The 20,921-nt window shown below is 40.2% G+C and overlaps 1 protein-coding gene across 4 annotated transcripts in view; it reads left to right on the top strand.

Annotated features, from left to right (window-relative positions):
• Positions 1-776: 776 nt before the first annotated feature.
• LOC124992813 (sentrin-specific protease 5) overlaps positions 777-20,921 on the top strand; it is a 39,585-nt gene continuing 19,440 nt past the window's right edge. For 3 of the 4 annotated variants that reach the window (XM_047564073.1, XM_047564072.1, XM_047564070.1), the window contains exons 1-2: positions 777-929; positions 12,960-14,503. In XM_047564073.1, coding sequence (XP_047420029.1) covers positions 12,991-14,503 — 1,513 coding nt within the window. In that variant the 5' untranslated portion in view covers positions 777-929; positions 12,960-12,990. Of the gene's footprint in view, positions 930-1,164; positions 1,626-12,959; positions 14,504-20,921 lie in introns of all 4 variants that reach the window. The other variant, XM_047564071.1, reaches the window with a different exon arrangement.

Raw genomic sequence — 20,921 nt, 5'->3', positions numbered from 1 at the left:
TTATTCTCTTTCCTGAGAGTTAGCCTGAGGTCCTGTAAGAGAAACACTAGTATATGTTCATATTCAAATTGATGAGCTGGAGATAGGAGGATATAACTCAGGGGTAGAGCACTTGCCTAGTATGTGGGATGCCCTGGGTTCAATCCCCAGTACCAGAAAAAGTTTATTGAATGAATAATCCTTCAGCACGGAAGGCTGAAGTCACTTTCTTTAAGAAAAAGGCTAGCAATTTTACAGCACAGATTTCCTAAGTACCTGTGTACGCCAGTCGCTGGAGCTGTGGCTATGATGAGACCAGCCTCTGTCCTCATTGGAAAGCATTCACTGTCTGGGCTGGGTAGGGTATACATAAAGAGGCAAATTGCAATACCAAAGGTAAAATCAGCGTGCAAATCCGAGAGAAAAAGCCTGGACCAGTCCCCAAGAAGTGCAGTCCAAAGCAGGAACATGGCATTTTGCTTTTGGTAATGGGGAAAGAGATCAAGGGCAGGGTGATATCCAGGTTGTGGTGTGATTTAATCCTTTCAGGGGTGAAAACCTGAGACAGGGTCGAAGCTAAGTCTCGAACGCAATTCCTAACGCCTCTGCAATTTCTCGGTCACAATTCTCACAAATCTAGGATAACAGAGCTGGCAGTTAAGCAGCCAGAGCGGCCACGCCCACACGCCAGGGCCCGCTTTCCCCGCCCCCTGCACGCGGGGCGGGCGGGGCTGCAGGCGGAAGGGCACGGGAGGAGGTGACGCGCTAAGTGAGCGCCGGCGGCGCGGTAGCGTCTCTGGAGAAGCTCGGCAGCCGTGGCTGCAGGGAGCAGGCCAGGCAGCTCCTCCCTGGCGGTGATTCCCCTAAGGCTGACGGAGGCGAGGCCGCAGTCTCGGGTGCTAGAGCGTCTGGGCCCTTGGCGGGGCAGGTGAGAGGAGCAAGGGACGCAGGTAAGCGGGAGCGCGGGCGGCCCTCCGCCGAATGACCGATCGATCGCCTGACCGGCCATTCCCCGCGCCGCGGCGCGCCAGCTCAGCGCCCCGGTCAGAGGCCTTGAGCGCTAAACTCCCCCACCCGCGCCCCGCCTCGAGCCGCGGGCAGCAGTTTCTTCCCCTGCATAGTGTCTTCTAGGGACGGGGAAGGAGCGCGTCTCCAGGGACCTCTGCCTTCCCTCTTTCTCTCCAGCCCAAGCTGTGCGACGCACGCAGCGAGAAAGCTAGCGTTCCCGGCCGCTCTTCCTGAAGGTAGGGAAGACTTTGAGAGGAAGACTGCGGTCAGGAGCCCCCAGCTCCTGTCATCTTGGAAGTCAAGGGGTTTTAATTTGTTTGGACAGCTCTGCCTCCCTCCTGCCTCGGTTTCTTCCCCCGTGTTCATGGGACCCGTTTCTAGTGGAAGGGTATGGCCCTTGGACTCGCTTTTTCTGTTCCATCTGTGCAAGGCAGTATCAACCTCCGTTCCACTGTATGACCCTCTGAGGAGGAGAGATGCTGTAGAGACTGTGGGAGTTTGGAACTTGGAGAGCTGGGTTGAAAGCCTCGCCTGCCCTTTCATAGTGACTTTAATTCGATTCTTACGATGAAAGTGGAGTTTCTTATACTACATAAAACTCCTTGGAAGAGTACCCAGGATACTTAATGGTCCTAATGGTAAGCTCCCAATTGCGTTTTTTTGTTTTGTTTGTGTTTTCCCTTTTGTTCAGAATAACTAAGTTTGGTCTGGAGAAAGGTGCCAGGATCTTAAGTGGCCAGACCCTAACTGCAGCCTGTGCCTTATGTGGGCAGCATCAGGAACAAATCAGACCCCCTGCTGGTCACCCAGATGTTTTGTGCTTATTGATCGAACCTTGGTATATGAAGAGGATGACTTAAATCAGTTTTGCCCTTTATTCAAGATAGCTTTTCCCAGGAGGCTGTAACCAGAAGAAAAGCTGGGAAGACTTTTGTTTACACCTTGGCCCCCTTTAGATGGCATCCTCTGCAACTAGATTTGAAGACACCCCACTCTGCCTCTTAAACATTCATTTCATGTTCATTGAAAATGTGGAGAGAGTCAATTCAGGAACTGGAATCCTTTAGTGACTGGGTATTACAATTCTAAATTAATTTGAGGAGTTGCCTTTCTCTCTAGTGGAGAGAGAACATTCACTGTAGTGTAATGGATGCAGGCTACAAAAGTATTAGGGGAGAAGGAAAAGAGATGCAGTCAGTGCATCAATTCAGACTTGAGTTTCACCTACTCTTACAGCTACTTGGGAGGCTAATGTGGGAGGATTGCCTGAGCCCAGGAGTTGGAGGCCAGCCTGGATGGCATAGACCCTGTCACGAAAAAAGTAATAAACACTCCAGAAGGTTGGATGTGCTATATGGGCATTAGTATTATTGATTTATTTATTTCACTAGTGGGAATGGAACTCAGGGATTCATAAATGCCTAGGGAAGCAACCTGCTGCTGAGCTACATCCCCAACTCTGAATTTTTTACAAAGGTTCTCAGAGGCTGGGGTTATAACCAAGTGGTAGTACACTTGCCTGGCATGCAAGGTGCCCTAGGTTCCATTCCAGGCCCCCTACCACACACACACACACACAAACATAGCTTCTCAGGTGATGTTCATGGCTGTAACAGATGTAGCTGACATTTCTTATTTTAGTTTATAAACAGGCTCAGCAAGATGTCCAATACTTGGCTACCTTAGTTTTTTTTAACAACTAACTATACTTGAATCAAAAATTCTACTTCACTGTGTTTTGTTTGTTTGATTGATTGATTGTTTTTTGAGACAGTCTCACTATGTTGCCCACCCTGGCCTCAAACTAGGTCCTCCTGCCTCAGCCCCCAAGTCTCCAGGATTACAAAATAATACGAAATAGTGCTTGGCCCTATTTCGAGTTTCATAGTGCTTTGAGTACAGAGGAGAAAAATGTTATTTTAAGTAGTAGCTGTGTGAAATTCTGTGTTTGTAGTTTACTAACCAGTAAAACTCCTTAATACATTTTGATGAGAGTAGTAAAAATTACAGTGAAATTTTTAACCAAACATTGCTTAGGTTTGTTGGTTGGCAGAATTACATAAAATTATATTAGTATATAAATCTGTTTTTTGGTAGACTTTTATGCTGAGCCTTCAAGAACCATGGAAAAATTCTGATGTAAGTATTTTACACCAAGCATGGTGGTGTACCCCTGCAATCCCAGCAATTCTGGAGGCTGAGGCAGGCAGACAGGAAAATCAGAACTTGTCCAGCCTGGATAAGTTAAACCTTGTCTCAAAAATAAATAAATAAATATATAAATAAATAGGACTGGAGGTGTAGGTCAGTGTGCTCATTGTTAGAGCACACCCTCGATGGTTCAATCCCTAGCACCAATTTTTTTCTCTTCTGGCTTATCATAAAGCTCTGTATGTAGACTTTTTTTCCCTCTGAGCCCTCCTTACTCCTGGTGTGCATGACCACTCACTTTTTAGCCTAGCATCCTGTGGAGCTGTTTGAGAAGTGGGCTCTGTCCTGTCTGATGGATTTATGAACATTTGTTAACTACAGCTGAAACTGTATATTCAACAATGTGTGTCCATTTGGATTTCTTAGAGTCACCTCACATTCAAAATGTCAAAAGCTGAGGGCATAGCCAGTGTAATCTCTCCCCAGTCTTTCTCCATTTGCGTTCCGTATAACTCATACCACTGTCTGCCCGTGTCAGGACTCTTACTCCCACCAGAGGCTTTGCCAACGTCCTGCCATTTCTGGGTCCTGAAAAGATCTCAAGATCATTTACTTTGCCACATTCTCCCAACTTTTCCCTTAATCCAAGCAGCTGTCACACCGTGCCTACATTTACCTGTAACAGCCTCCTAACAGGTTACCTTGTGGCCTTCTCTTAAGCCATCCTGCATACTGCAGTTAGAGTGATCTTTTCAAGAATACAAACCAGATCATGTACTCCTCCTTCAGTGGCTTCATACCACGCTTATTTCAAATAGCACCATTTTTCTTTTCTACCTCCTTAGTTTCTCTTTTAAGAGATACTGAATTTCATTCATTTCCTTGGAATACTGTGTTCCCTCTCAGGAATATTTGGTTATCTATTCCTTTTGCCTCTCACTCTTTGTCATAGCCAAAACATAATTTCTTGCAAAAGGTCTTCCCTTACCCTTTTACCAGGTATTTCCATAACTCCCTGAATTTTACCTTTTTTGTACATATTACAATTGTTAATATTCATCAGCAGTGACTTTCCTACTACAAATTCTTTGAAAGCTCAGTGCCTTCATGTTAGTCGCAATTTATTGAATTGAAATTTTAATCCATGTTTATGTATTTTTACATTTGTAGCATTTTTGGTACTATAAGCGCACCAAAAGCATGTTTGATTAGATTAATTTTAAGATGTAGTCCAGTTAAGTTTCCTAATTTCATGAGGATTTTGTTTTTTAAGTTGTGGATGAACACAATACCTTTATTTTATTCATTCATTTTATGTGGTTCTGAGGATTGAACCCAGCGCCTCACACATATGAGGCAAGCGCTCTACCACTGAACCACAACCCAGCCCTCATGAGGATTTTTAATATGCTTTCCTCCCACTATTCAGAACTTCATGGAATCATAATTATGCACCTTTTATGTGTTTGTGTGTGATTCTCTTTTTTTTGTTGTTCTATGGAGGATTTTGACAAAATGTCATGTTAAACATGGTAGATTGGTTGTGCATATATGTATAATTCTGTACCAACCTGAAAATGCCATTAAAACAGTAGGAGAGGTTTTTTTTTTTTTTTTTTTTTTTTTTGGCCCTAGAATGACAAAAAGAAGGGAAGTAAGATTAACAAAAGTATAGAAGGTGGAAAACTGGTGGTAACTACTTAATAGCCTTGAGAATGCTGAATCCTAAAGGAACATTGGAGAGAGCCAGAAAGTCTCCCCTCCCCTGCCTTTTTTTTTTTTTTTTGGTACCAGGGATTGAACCCAGAGGTGCTTAACCACTGAGTCACATCCTCAGTCCTGTTTTATTTTTTATTTTGAGATGGGGTCTTTCCAAGTTGCTGTCAGCCTCAGCCTCCTGAGCTGTTGGCAATACAGAGACGAGCCACTGCCCTGCCAGAAAGCCTTTTATGTTTCAGGATTAGCCATATCATGTACTAAGAAAGAACTGGTTTTATTTATTTTATTTTTGAGATCGTTTCAGTATGTTGCCCAGGCTGGTCTCGAGCTGTAGGACTCAAGCCATCCTCCCCACACCTCTGAAGTGCTGAACTACAGGCATGTGCCACCACAACCAGTTTGAATACCCCTACCCTGGTGCTGCTGGGGGTCAAACCCAGGGCCTTCTGCATGTAGGCAAGAGCTCTGTACCCCCAGCCCTCATGTACTGTTTAAGTGGAGGTTGAAGTGACACAAAATATATAAGGAGTTATGTGAAGATCCTTTTAAGAAAAATATTTTCAGATCTGACCTTTTATTCCTCTCCTAGTACATATTAATAGGACTAGCAGACATGGATTTTCTGAAGTGGAGAAGGATTATTATTTGGAGTGGCAGTTACCATGCATAGTTGTGAGGTATAGTGCTTCATAAAGGAACAGCGTGCAAGTGTATAAGCTAAAGGTGAGAAACTCTAGCTTTATTTCCTGAGTTAATTCCTAGAACCTTGTCCCTTTTATTTTTAAAATTTAAAAAATATTTTGGTAATAGGGATTAAACTCAGTGGTGCTGAGCTTCATCCTCTGTCTTTTGAGACAGGAGCTCACTAAACTGCTTTAGGACCTTGCTAAGTTGTCCAGGTTGGCATCAGACTTGGGACCTTTCTGCCTGAGCCTCTAACAACTGGCAGGATAGGTGTGCATCATCACAGCTGGCTCATTCTATATTTTTCCAAAACTCTTATTGGGATTGTTTTTTTGTTTTGTTTTGGTTTGGTTTGGTTTAGTTTTCTTTTGTTTAGTACTGGGAATTGAACCCAGGACAGTCAAACACTAAGCTACATCCCCAACCCTTTTTTTAAATATTTTATTTAGAGAGAGTGTCTTGCTAGGTTGCTTAGTGCTTCACTGATTGCTGAGGCTGACTTTGAGCTTGTAATCCTCCTGGCTCAGCCTCCCGAGCCACTGGGATTACAGGCATGCACCACCTTGCCCAGCCTTATTTGGATATTTGATCTACTGACCTGGTCATTAATTTTCTCATTTTTGTCTGTCATTTTCTATCTGTTGTATTTTGGTACTGTCTGGGAAATTTCCTCAATTTTCAGTGTTTGCTTTTTAAGAAAACTTGGGACTTTGAAACAACTTCAAACTTTCAAAACCAGTAGTTGCAATGCAGGTCATTTTGGCACATGTCTGTAATTCCAGTGACTCAGGATGCTGAGGTGGCAGAATCTGAAATTCATGTTCAGCCCTGGTAACATTAGCCACTATGCAGAATTTCATGGAATCATAATTATGTGCCTTTTATGTGTAAGAAATAAAAAGGACTCAACATAAGAAATAAAAAGGAGTAGGGATGTAGCTCAGTGGTAGAGTGCTTGCCCAGTGTGCACAAGGCCCTGGGTTTAACCCCAGCACTGCCAAAAAAAAAAAAAAAAAAAAAAAAAAAACAAAGCACAGGGGCAGTAGTGCTGGGAATGTAGCTTGTTGATAGAGCACCTCTGGGTTCGATCCTTAGTACTTCGAATGTGTGTGTGTGTGTTTGCAAAAAGTTATGAAATTTTCATATATGACTCACCTAATTTTTCTGTCATAGTATGTAACCAGCACACGATCAAAACTATTGTCTTTAGAATAATACTGCTAATTGATCTATAAGCCTTATTCAAATTTTGTCCCCTTAATTTCCATTTCTAGTTTAGGACTCACAATCTAGGATTACACATTACATTGCCCTGTAACCTTGGTTTTAGTCCTTTAATCCCCACATTTTCTAATGTCTTTGATTACCTTAATCAACGCCTTTGAAGAGTTTTGGTCAGTGTCTGTTGTTTCTCATGAATAACTTTAGGTTACACATTTATGAAAGAATACCACAAGAGTGATATAGTGCGACTTTAGGAGGCACATAATGTCCATATGTCTTCTGTTGGTGATATTAACTTTAATCACCTGGTTACTGGGATGTTTGGCAGATTTTTCCATTGAAAGCTATTTTTCCCTTTGTACTTTAAAGTATCTGTGGGGGATATTTTGAGACTATGTAAGTATCTCTTTTCTGTAAGTATCTTGTATTTCACTTTCTAATTTTACTCTTTGATTATTCTTGCCTGAGTCTCTTAACTTCTTAGAGAGCTTATAGAAATTTTTATAGAAAAAAATTTTTTTTTTTCTCGGTGCTGGGGATCGAACCCAGGTCCCTGTGCTTGTAAGGCAAGCACTTTACCAATTGAGCTATCTCCCCAGCCTGAGAGCTTATAGATTTTAACTTCTATTTCCATCATTTCTTCTATACTGACTAATTTGAAATTCTGAATAAGGAAGAGCTACCCATTTTCCCTATTTGTTTATTTAGTCAAGTTTCTTGTATCACTGTATCAAGGATATTTATTTGATTTATTATAAACCATCACTGTCATTATGCATGTGGTTGTTGAAAGTTTTCTTGGTCATTGTGAGTCTCTTCAAGTTGACTTTAAGTCTTTTTGACATGTCATTGTTAATTTTCGAGTGCTTGTACCTTTCCAGCACCATAATGATATTCCAGGCTCATCTTGTGTTTTCTCTGTCCCATTTCTTTCTCTCAAATATTCACACACACTTGCACACACATATGCATGTATAAATAAGCTCACTTTGATATCTGTATGTTTATTAACCATTCTGTATTCATTCTGCTACCTCACATTTCAAGGTAGCACCATAGGTTCATCATCACTTCTTTTATCATCATCATTATTGCAGTAGTTTTTCCTTCTGCAACAGCAAAAACTCCAGTTCTAATTGTAGACAACATATTTGCTTATTCACTCAATTTTCGAATACTGATGCTTTTAGGGCTGGGAGTGTAGCTCAGTGGTAGAGTGCTTGCCTAGCATGCTTGAGACCCTGGGTTTGATCTGAAGTACTTTCTCCCATACATACACCCAAAATAAATACATAGATGGTTTCAGAATTAAGGTATATTTCTGTGGAATAGCAAGTTTGCCAACTAGTGTACAGTATTTGTATATAGTCTTTTTGTCTTTAGTTCTAGAGCTTACGGCCAAAATATTTTTCAAAGTTTCTGTAGCTGATTCTTCTACTTTCAGTGTGGTTATGCTATTCATTTGAAATACAGTTTTGCCAACAAGTGTACAATATTTGTACGTAGTCTTTTTGTCTTTAGTTCTGGAGCTTACAGCCAAAATATTTCTCAAAGTTTCTGTAGCTGATTCTTCTACTTTCAGTGTGGTTATGCTATTCATTTAAATTACAGTAAGGTTTAAGTATATGAAGCATTAACATGTCTGAAAAGTCAGAACTTTACAAAAAGGCATGTATATTCAGGAAAGTACCTTTCCTCTCCTCATCTTTTCAGTTCCATTTCCTCCATTCTTTCTCCTGGTGCCCTCCTTCCATGTGGTGGCATATTACTGATACTCTTTTGAACTTTATTCACTTATTGATTTATTCTGGAAGCCATTTCATGTTTGAATTCATTCATGATTGATTTCCAGAGTGCTGTACCACTGAACTACATTACCAACCCTTTTTATTTTATTTTATATGTCAATTTATAATATTTTGAGAGAGGGTCTCATTGAATTGCCCAGACTGGCCTTGAACTTGCCATCCTCTTGCCTCAGCCTCCTAAATTGCTGGGATTGCAGCCTGTGCCACCACATTTGGCTGAATTCTTGTTCTTTTACAGCTTCATTCCTTGTGTGGATAAGCCATATTGATTCAAGCACTCTCCTATGTGTGTACATTTAGGCAGTTTCCAATATTTTGCTATTAGAAACAATGTTGCAGTGAATAGTCTTGTACATACGTATTTTCAATGTTGCAGGTGTGTCTTCAGGGTAAAGTCCTCAAAGTGGGGATGCTGCATGTTTAAATACTTTTGTAGTTTTATTAAATACTATGAAATTCTCCTTCAAAAGGATTGTATCAGTTTGTAATTCCACCAACACAGTATGAAAATGCTTTTCTCCCCGACTTTTTTTTTTTTTAATACTAAAATACTAGAATTGAACATGAGCTATCACGCTTGCTAAACAAGCATTCTACCACTGAGCTACATGACCAGACTTTTGCAAGTTTTCTTATTTTGCCTTTATTAAATTTTGAGATAAGGAATCTTGCCAAGTTGCTTAGGGCTTCACTAAGTGGCTGATGCTGGCTTTGAACTTGCAGTCATCCCAGTCCAAATCACCCATTGTGCCAGACTTTTATGAGTGAAGTTGAACGTCTTTTCTTATGTTTAAGGGCAATTTAGAAAATTTATTTGTGAATTGTTTTCTTAGGTCTTTCTTTCATCTTTCTACTAGGCCATCGGACATTTTCTTGGTTATTCCTCAATTTAAGAGCTCTTTATGTATTAGGATATTATAGCTTTAAATCCACAATATATGTTGCAAATATTTTCTTTTGGCTTACCAGTTATCTTTTGATTCTTTTGAGCTTTCTTTCTTTCCTTGGTTTGTCACCACACTGGGGATTGAACTCAGTAACCACAGATATATACCTCCAGCTCTTTTTTTTTTTGGAGACAGGGTCTTGCTGAGTTGCTTAGGACCTTCCTAAGTTGATGAAACTGGCCTCAAGCTTGTGATCCTCCTGCCTCAATTTTCTGAGTTGCTTTATAAACAGTTTTTCATTGTTCCTTTTCTAAAATAACATCTTATTTTTTGTACATATGATATTAATATTTTATTTTACATCTCTCTTTTCACAGTGCTGGGAATCGAACCCAGGGCCTCACACATGCAAGGCAACTACCATTGAGCTACAACCAATTCTGCTTTTATTTTATTGTGGAAAATTTACATAATTTACCATTTTAATCATTTTTATGTGGACAGTTTAGTGGCATTAAGTAATTCATGTTATTTTGCAGCCATCACCACAATCCATCTCCAGAGGCTTTTCATCTTACCAAGTCGAAATTCTGTTCCCACTGAGCATTAACCCCCTTTCCATTTCTGTTAGTTTTAAAAATTTGATTATTCTATATATAGTTTTTGTTTTATCTGTTTTAGTCTGCGTTTCATCCCTTGAAGTCTGGTGATTCTTGATTGTTAATGTTGTTTTTAAGAGTAACCACCGAGTCTGGGTACAGTGACAAACACCTGTAATCCCAGGACACAGGAGGCTGAGGCAGGAGGATAGTGAGTTCAGAGTCAGTCTCAGAAATTTAGTGAGGCTCTAAGAAACTCAGTGAAACCCTGTATCAAATAAATTTTTTTGAAAAGGTCTAGGGGTGTGGCTCAGTGGTTAAGTACCCCTGGGTTCAGTCCCTGGTAACAGGAAGGAATAAGCAAGGAAGGGAAAGAAAGGAGGGAGGAAGAGAGGGAGACATGGAAGGAAGAAACAATGAATGAATGAATGAATAACGACTAAGGGCCTGGGGATGCAGCTCATGGTAGCACATATTTAGTATGCTTGAAGCCCTTGTTCTAACAACCCTTAGCACCAAAAGAAAAACAAACAAACAAACAAAAAGAATGACCACTAAGAAACTGACTGCTTGGAAATTCTGAATGCATAGTGTGACGTCCCGTTTTGGGTGTGCTGTGAGTCATTCTGGACCATTTTATGGAAAATACCTGTACCTTTATGGGTTTTCTTGTGAACTAAGCAAATTATCTAGAGAATGATCTTTCAGTCTTCTGATTGGATGGATAAGACAACACTGCCAGGGTTCTGGGAAACAAGGGGAAAATGCTAGAAACTCGTATTCATTGTGTAGTTTCATCTTCAAACTGTGCCTGGAATCCCTGTCTGCAGATCTCTTTCACTCTGTGTGGGAAATAAACTCAAGTCTTGTGTAGTGGAGGAGCTGTAGAATTCGTAGGAATCTAGAGTCTGTTTCTCAACCTATATGTATATGGTAGAGTAATTGTTCAGTCCTTTTTTTTTAAATTTATGTTCTGTCTGCCCCACCCCATGTACAGGTTTCCTTCTTAGGGGTATACACCTGGCTGCCAGTCTTCTGGAATCCAAATGGGAAATGGGGTGGAGAGAGAGTTCACTGTGTAAACTTACTTATCCTAGTTTAACCCAGCATATCCTTGCTCTCAGCTGAACACAGTTTGCCTGACTATCCTTGTTATCCTCCCAGAAAATGAAACTTTGGTTATTTGCTAAGGTAGGGGAAAAGGCTATGGGAGTCCAAGTGCTGTTGCTTTTTGGGGAGGAGTAGGGGTGCTGAACCCATGGTCGCTCTATCACTGAGCTACAACCCCAGCCCTTATTTTTTTTTACCTGGTGAGGCAGGGTTTGCCAAACTGCTGAGGTTGACCTCAAATTTGGGATCCTTCTGCCTTAGCCTCCTGAGTCGTGAACATAAATGCTTGTGCCAGCGCACCCAGCTTCCCACCTACATTTTTAGATTTTCAGCCAGGTCTTCCTCTTTCAGCTCCACCCACACTCCTGGTTTTCATCATAAATGTTGCTTCAGATTTTAAGCCTTTCTGAACTATAGCTTGCTGCTTGGCCTCTCCTACCATTGGCTTAGATTTTAGCTCTTTTGCCCTGCTGGGTCCTGTTACTCATTCATCTGCTTGCTTGCTTTCAAAATTTTATTGTTCTTATCTCATCTTTCTTATGTTTGAACTTCAGGAGCTTTGCCTTTTAAAAACTTTAGTTTCCATGCTGGGGATGTAGCACTTGCCCAGCATGCATAAGATCCTATATAAGTCTGTGCATTTGATCCTGAGCTCTGGAGAGGGTTTTTAAAAAAAAAAAAAAAAAACAGTCAATTCTGTCATCTCATTGGGATTTTGAAAAAGAACTGAGGTACATATGTTCATCCTTCTATTTTTGTTCTGATAGAAAACTGATACACTCCCATCATAGAAAATACTCCCCTACCACTCCCATCACCTCCCCCAGGCTGGGGAAACCTATAATAGGTTGTTAGCAAGCTGAAATTAGAATATTGGTTTCTATTCATAGTCTAGTGTTTCTTTGACTCCACCTGTAGTGGCTGATACCTAAAACCTTCAGTAATATTAGATCTTTCTAAATTCAGGGCAAATTGTGTTTCCTTTTAATTTCCATGCATTTCCATCTTCCATCTCTTATTGTGTTTCTGAAGTTCATTTTTGTATGCTTGTGTTGGTTCTTATTCCTCTTATTCACTTGAGAGCCAGAATAACTGGGTATGAGCACCCGATGGAATTGTTTTCCTGCATAGTCACTTAGAGAGTCTTTGACTGACTAGCAAGGAGGAGCCTTTTCTCTCTCTTAAGACACTGATATTAAGGTTTGATGTAGTAGCTACCTGTGGTTGACTCTACAGAGCAAAGGAACTCGCCTTTTTAAAAATTTGGCTGTATGAAACAAGTTGCTTTGCTGTGGGCAAGTTATGAATAAATTGGTGGAACACTTACCTGGCCTGTGCAGGACCCTGAGTTCAGTCCCCAGTGTGACAGAAAAACAAATTAGAAAGAATACGGAATTAGTCTTAAGTTGTATTTGGTTCCCTTTCCCTTTTCTTTTCTTCATTTTATACATGAGAACACAAAATTTGGATGACTTGCATAATGTCATTTAGTTAATGACGAGCGGAGCAGAATTCTCTTCTGACTTCCTGCCCTGTGACTCCAACTTCAAATCCTGAGAAATGATTTTTGGAACTGATTTCTACCCAAGGCAAATGTATGGTAAATGGAGTCTTATTAGAGTGCTCATGTCTTCCCTCTTCCCAATTTTCTTTGTGATTAAATACTTGATTGGGTCGGATTTCATTATTCAGTTACTCTAAATTGAAATATATATGCTATTGTTTAAAATTTGTTGCCTTGATTACTGTGAATGCCTCATGACCTTATCTTTACATTTTCTTTTTTATAGCTTCATCCAGATCTCAGTATGCATCAGAAAAATGAAAAAACAGAGGAAAATTTTATGGAGGAAAGGAATCCACTTAGCCTTTTCTGAGAAATGGAATACTGGGTTTGGAGGCTTTAAGAAATTCTACTTTCACCAACACTTATGCATTCTGAATACTAAGTTGGGAAGGCCATTTACTTGGAATAGACAGTTGAGTCATTTCCAGTGTCGAAAGAAATCTCTTCAAATCCAGAAATCGTGGATTCAGGATGAATCCTTTTGTGCTAAGACCAAATCTAGTGTGGCTACTCAAAATGCTAGTACTTTGTCATCTGAGGTGAAAAGAAAGGCCACTAAACACTTCCTTTCTTCTTCAAAGAGTCTCCTAAAACTCCAAGCCGAGAAGTTCCTATCATCAGCAAAGAACTCAGACCATGAATACTGTGAAGAGAAGAGTCCCTTGAAGGCAGTCTCTGGCTTGCCAGCAAGTAGTGCATTAGGTCAGACCAATGGTCATAGATCTAGGACAGAGCCACAGGCTTCTGAGTTTCCCATGAAGTTCATTGGGGAAAGCCAAAGTCCAGGTGAGAGTGGCAAGATTGTGGTCACCTTGAGCAATCATAAGAGAAAGCGCGTTTGTTTTGGCTGCTACCAAGGGCTACAGCACCACAGGCGTGGGGGGCCCCTTATTCCAAAAAAGTTCCAGCTTAACCAACATCGAAGAATAAAAGTGTCTCCTCTGATGATGTATGAGAAATTATCCATGATTAGATTTCAGTATAGGATTCTCAGATCCCAGCACTTCAGAACGAAAGGCAAAGTTTGCAAGCCAAGAAAAGCCCAGCGAAGCTGGGTACAGAAGGTCACTGGGGACCACCAGGAGACCCTTAGGGATAATACTGAGGGTGGCAGTTGCAATCCATTTCCTTCCCCAGAACCTAAAGACCCTTCTTGTCAGCATCAGCCACACTTCCCAGCTATGGACAGCAATGTTGTTGTGAAGGGAAAGAACTCCCATATGCCTGATGGCCTCCCTAAAGGAAGCCCTTTCTTGGACAAGGAGCTTCGTTTAGATGAAGCATTCCCTGACCAACAGAATGGCAGTGCCACATACACTTGGGACCAATCACCTTGTTCATCTCCTAAGTGGGAATGTACAGACCTGATTCATGATGTACCCTTATCAGAACATCATTCTAGTAAAACACTCACTTCAGAAACTGAAAATGAAATTATGACTCTGGATCAGGAACATCGGACAAGCACTGTCAGTGATGACAGAGTAAAGCGATCAGTGACTGGAGCAGATAAATCTGCCAGTAGTGTAGAGGGGCCTGTGTCTGAAGAGACTGTTCACAATGAGAACTCCTGCCAGATGGAGGAGGATGGATCTTTCAAGCAGAACATTCTTAGTTCTAAGCTGCTGGACCACCCTTACTGTAAAAGTCCACTGGAAGCTCCCCTGGCGTGCAGTGAACTCAAACTAGAAAATCAACTGGGAGCTGGGAAGAACAGTCCAAAAGCATCTCCAGTGGATGATGAACAGCTTTCAGTCTGCCTTTCTGGTATGCACTCTCCTTTATTCTCCCCCAACCTCTGGCCCACACTTGCTGTTCATTAACTTATGTTAGAAGAGTCCTGTTTTTCCTCCCACACAATGCTTTCCTTTTTACCACTTGGATATTTTTCTTGAGACCTTTTATATTGCTGTATTTTGTAGATCTCCACAAACGGGTTCATGAATCCTTGATTGCTTGATGGACACTTAACATTGATTTCCAATTGTTTCTTCTTTAACAGTGAAATGAAATTCTTGATGCTTACACATTTGTTTCTGTTAAGTTAAATTCCTGGTACTAGAATTGCTGGTGAAAGAATATTCACTCTTAAAATTTTAAGAGAATTGTGAAATTACCTTCCAAGAAGTTCAACCAGTCAGCTTTGCCAGTCTTACAGATTACGATGAGAGTTTTCATTTGGCATTTTTAGTTTGGACATCTTTTTATGTGTTGAACAATTTTTGTTTGTGCATGGTTTTCCTGTATCTGTTTTTCTATTAGAATGTTCCTATTTTATTTAATTAATAGATAAGAAGGTCCTATGTACCAGTCACTATGCTGGTTCTTAAGAGTGTGACAACAAACAGGATACACTGACTTCACTCCCCCTCACCACCCCTCAGTACTGGGAATTGAACCCAGGGGTGCTCAACTACTGAGCTATCCCCCACCTTTCTATTGTTACTTTGACAGAGTCTTGCTGAGTTGCCAAGGCTGGCCTCAAACTTGCAATCCTCCTTCCTCAGACTCCTGAGTAGTTGGGAGCACCACTACATCCAGTAGGAAATACTGATTTCTCCCTTCATGAACCACAGCATCATTTTAGTTGTAAAGATGTTAAATTCATTTCTAATTGTGAATGTCATAAGGATTGTGCTTCCAAAGGGTAAAAGTCTTCAACACCTCAAATTATTTGTGGTTTTTGCATCACAGAAATTTTCATTTCTTACATAGTAAAGTATATTTTTCTTTAACTTTATGGCTTCTAGTTTTTTACATCATGTCTTTAAAAGCTTTCTCTTGTCAAAATTTACAGCGGGCAGTGAATTGGCGTAAACATTTTTAAAAGACAACAGAGCCCTTAGCAGGTTTGATCCATCCACCTGCTTGAAATTTATCCTGGATATAAAAGAGTATTAATATATTTATATAAGGGCATTTCTTGTATTATGCTAGTAATACTCTTATAATAAACTTATATTAGAAAACCAAAACATCTAGTTTGTAATGAAGCACATATTTTGGCACATTCAGGAAATGACATATATCATGCAACTTCTTAAGAATATTTTTAGGGCTGGGGGTGTAGCTGAGTGCTAGAGGGTGTGCCTTACACATGTTAGACCCTGGGTTCAATCCTTAACACCACTAAATAAATTTGATTTGTATTTTGATATTGAAAGATGTCTATATAAAATTAAAACAGCAAGCTGAAAAATGTTTTGATTTAATTAAGTTTGTATAATACACGAAAAGTAGAGGGTTAATGAATCGTTTATTTATTTTGGTACTGGAGATTAGGTCCATGGGTGCTTTACCTTTGAGGTATATCCCCAGCCCTTTTTATTTTTTATTTCGAGACAGGGTCTCACCAGATTGCTGAGTTTGGCCTCGAACTGAAAAATCCTTCTGCCTCTACCTCCTGAATCACTGGGAATATAGGCTAATGTCACTGTTCATGGCAGCAAATCTTTCAAAGGACTATTTCTGTTGTTTATGCTCTCCTAGAAGTAAAATGAATTTTCTTAATAAAAGGTTAGCAGAACCATAATACTTCAACATGAAGAAAATAGCTTTTGCCCACAAACACTGATCAACCTTTATAAATGTAGCATTTCCAAGTATGAATATGGCATATAATAAAACAGTAGCATGACCTGAGGAAATAGGAATTCTTATAGAAGCCTATCTAGTGACATACAATGTAACTTATTATTTTAGTAGGCTAAAGGAGAAAAATCATGGCACCTTGGTAAGTCTTGAAAAGCCTGTTAATAACACTCAACTTCCCTCTTGAGTTAAAAAAGCCAGGCACTCTGGTGCACACATGCCCTCCCAGCAACTTGGGAGAGTAGGACAGGAGGATCACAAGTTTGAGGCCAGCCTCAGCAACTTAGCAAGACCCTGTCTCAAAGGAAAAAATTTAAATGGCTGGGGATGTAGCTCAGTGGTAAAGTCACTCTGGGTTCAATCCCCAATACAGTACCAACAACTAGGATCAAAGGAAATGTCCTTCACTTACCTTCACTATTAAAGAATATTTGTCAGAAACCCATAAGAGTTCCAGGTTTAAGAGAATGATGTTAAATACATGTAAACCTTCGCTTCATACAAATTATGAAAAATATATTCAAAGCAAATGTATCACCATGCTTAAAAATGAGGAGAGTTTTGGTGGAGGAGGAACTCAGAAGCTTCCACAAGGCAGAAATAAACGGAAGGTCCAGAGAGGCAGAAGGAAAATCAATGAAGGGCAGTGGTAGAATATTGAAGATGCTCATTTCCTGGAGTAGATGAAAGGAGAGACCCATAGTAAAAGACCAAAGAGTTGGAAAGTCTCTCTCTACCGGTGCCACATATTGATTGGCAAAGAGGACAACTGCTGTCAAATCAAAATGCTAAGAACAGGAGACAGGACATTTACCCCCACCCTGTAACACCTGGCAAGCATCACCACTCCCACTGAAAGAAGTACAGGGCAGAGCACCAGCTACTGCCCACCACAGTCCCTTATCCTCACCAAGTACCCAGTTCACAAACTTATCAATCAGAAAAAGTCAACACAGCAAGAGGGAGACATATTTACCCCACAGAAATGGTAAACCTGAGTCTTCGGAATGAGTACAGCCATCAGAAGAGGAAACAGTGTAAGGCAATAGGCACGGTAGATATTCCCTTAACTGACTTCTGTAGCATTAGCCAGAATTGAGTTCCATGGGGTGCTAAATGCTGGCTATTCAAGAACTGTCACACTCCTTACAGTTAATTTATACATTTATTGAGTTGGTTGTATTCAGGGGAATCTTATTGCAGTTTCATAAGTTTAGTCAGTATGACATATATTGATGAAATCAGCATAAGAAGAATATTACTCCCTTGAAAAACTAAGTTGAGTGCCTTTTTCCCCCTCTCTAATTGTCTTGAGGTTGAACCCCAGATGTGGTTCGTGGTAGGCAAACATTCTACCACTGAGCTGTATTCCCCAGTCCTTTTTTATTTTTGGAGACACAGTCTTTCCCAGGCTGGTCTTGAACTTTGAATCCTCCTACCTCAACCTCTTGAGTAGCTGGAATTACAGGTATGCACCACCATACATGACTCAAGTTGAATGTTTTTCATGACTATCACTAGTTACTATAGTAAAGATGAATACTGAGTTACAGTTGTACAAGGCAATTACAAAAGATTTGAGATAGAATATGAAAATTAAGGGTTTTGTATTCAGATTACTTGGCATGGTGTCTTGTCTTCTTTCACTTTATAGAAGAGCTAGAAATTCTTATTCTGTCTCATGGGTGTATCAGGAGATGATGGGAGGGAAACTGAAGAAAATAACAAGGTGAATTTTCCACAACTGAAAAGTTCAAGTCTTCAGGTTGAAAAGCTTAGGGCTAGGGGTGTATTTCAGTGCTTGCCTAACACTTGTCTAGCATGCCTAAGGCCCTGGAGTCGATCACCAGCACTGCAGAAGGAACCAAATTAGAAAAGCTCAGTAAATGCCAATCAGGATTAAAATACCACTCTAAATTTTGTTCAGTGGGATTATAGAACATGAAAGATTAAGAGAAATAACCCGAATAGTTCTATTTGGGAAGAAAAAGCAATAGACCTGTTCCACAGTACATTCTGGGTGCACTGAAATTTTAAAAAGAGCTAAATGCAGAAAACATTTTGTTATTTCTTAATGTGTTGCTAGGGATGGCACCTAGGGCCTCTCCCATGCTAGGCAAGCACTCTACCACTGAGCTACACCCCTTAGAAACACAGAGACTTTTTGTTGGTGCTGGGGATTGAAACCAGACCTCGTGTGTGCTGAGCACTTTGTTCTTACACTGAGCTTCACTCTAACCCCCCAGACACAAAAAACTTGTAGGTGAATGATCATAACACCATTATTCATATTAACCCCAAAGCAGAAATCTGAATGTCCAGATCTTTCTATATAATGGAATATTACTCTACCATAAAAAGAAATACATGTTTTCATGCAGATGAATCTTGGAAGACAGGTTAAGTGAAAGAAGCCAGATAAAGACCTCATAACCTATTGCACACACTTGAAATGTCCAGAATGGGTAAATACAGTAAAAGTAGTGGTTGCAAGGACCTGGGAAGAAGGGAGAGTGGGAAGCAACTGCTAATGGAATAATGCAAGTGCTCTGGAATGAGGTAGTGGTGCTGATGTTCTGACTTTGAATCATACTGTTTTCCCCATTTTTTTTTCTCAATAGTTATACATAATTTGGGGATTTTTTACATAGTTTTACATGCACATAGTCTAACAGAATTGTACTCTTTAAGAGAGTGATTTTTGTGGTGTGTGAATCATTTCTATAAAACTGAAATGAAACACACATAGGAGGCAATATTTTAAGAAATTTAGGGCTGGGCATCTTTAGGAGATTGTTCAGTGGTACATCTCTTGTCTTGCAAGTGCCAGACTATGGGTTCATCCCCAGCAACCAAAAGAAAAAAATTCTAAATTGACAAATTTTATTTATGAAATACAGTGTGATGTTCATGTGGGTATATTGTGTTGATGTAAGCAAATCAACATACCCATTACACTTTTCTTGTAGTGAGAACATTCACATTTTTTTCTTTTTATTTTAACCCCCAGTACTGGGAGTTGAACCCAGGGACATGCTACCACTTAGCTACTGAGCTATATCCCCAGTCCTTTTCTTTTTCTTTCTTTTTTTTTTTTTCTTTCTTTTTCTTTTTGTACTAGGGATGGAACCGAGGGGTGCTTAATCACTGATCCATGTCCCCAGTCCTTTTTATATTTTAAGTAGGGACAGGGACTTGCTAAGGTGCTTAGGTCCTCGCTAAGTTGCTGAGGCTGGCTTTGAACTCACCATCCTCCTGCTTCAGCCTTCCAAGCCACTGTGATTATAGGCATGCGCCACCATGCCTGGCCCCAGTCCTCTCTCTTTTGAGAGAGTTTTGCTAAATTGCAGAGGCTGGTCTTAAGCTTGTGATCCTGCTGCTTCAGTTTCCTGAGTTGCTGGAATTAGTCATATGCCACCAAGCCCTGTTCAGAATCTGTTTTCTAACCAGTACAGCAGTGCACACTGCCTTCCAGCACTCAGGATATTGATAGGAGTATTACTTGAGCTCAGGAGTTGAAAACTGGGCTGGCCAACATAGTGGGACTCTATCTCAAACAAACAAAAACCCCACAAAACCTGTTGTCAATTTTCCTGTCCTTTTCCACTGCTGAGCATGGAATCCGGGGGTGCTTTATCCCTAACCTACATTGCCAGGTCTTTGGGGGTCGTTTTTATTTTTTATTTTGAGACACAAAACCATTCTCTTAAAGTTACCAGTCCTCAACTTGTGATCCTCCTACCTCAGCCTCCTAAGTAGCTGGGGTTATAGATGTGCTTCCCTGCACCTAACTCTTATTATCAGTTTTCAAGTATGCAATAAATTAACTGCAGCTACCATATTGTCCATTATCTCTGGAACTTACTCATATCTAACTGAAACTTTGTAATTTCTGACTAACATTACACATTTCCTTTCCTCTCCAGCCTTCAGGCTCTGAAAATCATCTTTTATTCCATGTATACCTGAGAGCATGTAGTATTTTTCTTTCTGTTCCTGGATTACTTTACTTGACATGTTTTCCAGGTTTATCCATTTCACAAATGATAAAATTTCTTTCTTTTTCTTTTCTTTTGGTCCTGCGGATTGAACCCAGGACACTTTACTACTGTGTTACATCCCCAGCCATTTTTATTTTTTATTTTTTATTTTTAAATGTAGTCTTGCTAAGTTGTTTAGGGCCTTCCTTGAACTTGGCAATCCTTCTGTCAGCCTCCCAAATCACTGGGATTACAGGCATGCACTATGACACCCAGCTACTCTTTTTAAGACTGAATATCATTCCATCATGTGTACACAGCACATTTTTAATCCATTCATTGAAGTATTGAAGCTGAGTACATTATCTTGACTGATGTGAATGTTGCCATGAACATGGGAGTGCAGATTATCTCTTCAACATACTGAGTTCCATTTGCTTTGGATATACACTCAGTAGTAGAACTGTTGGATCACTTGGTAGTTGTTTTTTGAGGACTTTGCATACTGTTTTCCATAATAGCTGTATAAATTTACACCCCCACTAAGAATACAGTGTTCCCTTTTCTCCACGTTTGCCAGTACATTTGTCTGCAGATAAAAGCTATTTTAACAG

Source organism: Sciurus carolinensis, chromosome 9 (genome assembly GCF_902686445.1).
Source record: "Sciurus carolinensis chromosome 9, mSciCar1.2, whole genome shotgun sequence".
In the NCBI taxonomy this organism is placed as follows: Eukaryota; Metazoa; Chordata; class Mammalia; order Rodentia; family Sciuridae; genus Sciurus; species Sciurus carolinensis.
This window is presented reverse-complemented; position numbering and strand designations above follow the sequence as displayed.